General features: G+C 51.8%; 1 protein-coding gene across 1 annotated transcript in view; it reads left to right on the top strand.

The window, feature by feature from the left end:
- The window catches only part of atp2b4 (ATPase plasma membrane Ca2+ transporting 4), a 103,724-nt gene that overhangs the window by 90,888 nt on the left and 10,336 nt on the right, over positions 1-2,500 (top strand). Inside the window, exon 20 of the mRNA XM_084445665.1 lies at positions 1-9. This exon is cut by the window's left edge and continues 174 nt beyond it. Coding sequence (XP_084301791.1) covers positions 1-9 — 9 coding nt within the window. The remainder of the gene's footprint in view (positions 10-2,500) is intronic.

Below are 2,500 nucleotides of genomic sequence, written 5' to 3'. Positions count from 1 at the left end.
CAGACCCAGGTAACCCCACCGCACCCCGACCGCACCCCGACCGCAGCCGGGCCGCGCGCAGGAGGTTGATCCCGGCTCGTTTCTGTTTTTAACCGCGCCAAGGTTTTTTTTTCCCCGAGGCGTCGTCTCTGGGCCCGTGTTTGTCCGTCTCTGGACCCGTGTTTGTCCGTCTCTGGACCCGTGTTTGTCCGTCTCTAGACCCGTGTTTGTCCGTCTCCGGTCTTAACCCCCCGTTAGGATCTACAGGTGTGAAACGAGGAGGAGTGAGATGACCAGCAAGCAGAGGCTTGGAGAGGCCGGGATCTCTCTCTCTCTCTCTCTCTCTCTCTCCCCCCCTCTCTCTCCCCCCCCTCTCTCTCTCTCTCTCTCTCTCTCTCTCTCTCTCCCCCCCTCTCTCTCTCTCCACCCTCTCTCTCTCCCCCCCCTCTCTCTCTTACTCTCCCCCCCCTCTCTCTCTCTCTCTCTCCCTCCTCTCTCCCCCCTCCTCTCTCTCTCCCCTCTCTCTCTCTCTCCCCCCTCCTCTCTCTTACTCTCCCCCCCTCTCTCTCTCTCTCTCCCCCCTCTCTCTCCCCCCTCCTCTTTCTCTCTCCCCCTCTCTCTCTCTCTCCCCCCCCCCCTCTCTCTCTCCCCCCCTCTCTCTCCCCCCCCCCTCTCTCTCCCCCCTCTCTCTCCCACCCCCACCCTCTCTCTCCCTCCCCCCCCCCTCTCTCTCTCTCCCCATCTTCTCCCCTATCCCCCTCCTCCCTCCTCCCCATTCCAGCAGAACCGGAACGTTCTCTCTCTCTTCACTCCTCCCGTTCACTCCCTCAGTCTCTCTCTCTCCTCCAGGCGTGCGTGACGACAGCAGCTGAAGACGGAAGCATTGATTTAGCGACTGTTCCCGCCAACTGTTACACCGCGACTGTTGCCGACGCTCAACTTTATCGATGCGTCTCTCGCGGTCGACTCTTGAGAGGACGCACCTGTCTCCCGGAGACAGGTGGCTCGTGTTGCCTTGGCGACAGCCTGCTGACGGCTACAGCTAGCGTACCCGACAGAGTGACAGAAGCGAACGTCAGCCATGTAACTCTTAACGTGTCACACCGCCACTTCGGATCTCTACCTGCCGTCCGTCCCGGGGCCCACGTTAGCTACGCTAATCAGCGTTAGCGTTCGGATGCTGACCATCTTAAATGCTCGTCGTCGCGTCCCGGATGTGAACGCTAAACCGAAAGCTCCCCTGTCGACACGGTGCTTTTGTAGTGTGGCCTGCTCACATTTCTTCATGTTATTTCCAAGTCGAGGGGATTCTGTTTCTGTTCAGACTCCCCAGGAAGTATCCTACACCGCTGGGTTTCTGCTCAGACTCCCCAGGACGTATCCTACACCGCTGGGAGGTGAATGTACCAGCGGGCTGCGTAGTGGCTCTGAGAAACATGGTTTGCGATGAGATATATTTTCCTAGAGACGCTCAGCTCAGCTCTGCTGTGCGGTGCGTTTGTGCCACTGCCTAAGGGGTAATGGGAGACATCTGTTCTGTCCTATGGTGCACAGACGCACACACACACACACACACACACACACACACACACACACTTAACCGCAATGCACGTTAACCGATTGTATTCATCCGGTTTCAGACTGTTTTGTGTTGGGTGGGGACACATACACACAGCCCCCGAGCATCCACAGGGGGTCCCTCTCCGAAGTCCCTCTCTCTCTCTCACACGCGCGCGCGCACACACACACACACACACACACACACACACACACACACACACACACACACACAGTAGAGTTACTGTAACACCACGCATACATTGTTTGAACATACAAGCCGGTAGCGACCATGAGCTCTGGACTGTTACATTGATCTATTCACTCTAACCTGCCTAATCCCAATCTAATCTAACCTACCTAATCACAATCTAATCTAACCTACCTAATCACAATCTAATCTAACCTACCTAATCACAATCTAATCTAACCTACCTAATCACAATCTAATCTAACCTACCTAATCACAATCTAATCTAACCTACCTAATCACAATCTAATCTAATTTACCTAATCACAATCTAATCTAACCTGCCTAATCACAATCTAATCTAACCTGCCTAATCACAATCTAATCTAACCTGCCTAATCACAATCTAATCTAACCTGCCTAATCACAATCTAATCTAACCTGCCTAATCACAATCTAATCTAACCTGCCTAATCCCAATCTAATCTAACTTGCCTAATCACAATCTAATCCAACCTACCTAATCACAATCTAATCTAACCTACCTAATCACAATCTAATCTAACCTGCCTAATCACAATCTAATCTAACCTACCTAATCACAATCTAATCTAACCTACCTAATCACAATCTAATCTAACCTACCTAATCACAATCTAATCTAACCTGCCTAATCCCAATCTAATCCAACCTACCTAATCCCAATCTAATCTAACCTGCCTAATCACAATCTAATCTAACCTGCCTAATCCCAATCTAATCTAACCTACCTAA

Source organism: Borostomias antarcticus, assembly GCF_949987555.1.
Source record: "Borostomias antarcticus genome assembly, chromosome: 11".
Lineage (NCBI taxonomy): Eukaryota > Metazoa > Chordata > Actinopteri > Stomiiformes > Stomiidae > Borostomias > Borostomias antarcticus.
This window is presented reverse-complemented; position numbering and strand designations above follow the sequence as displayed.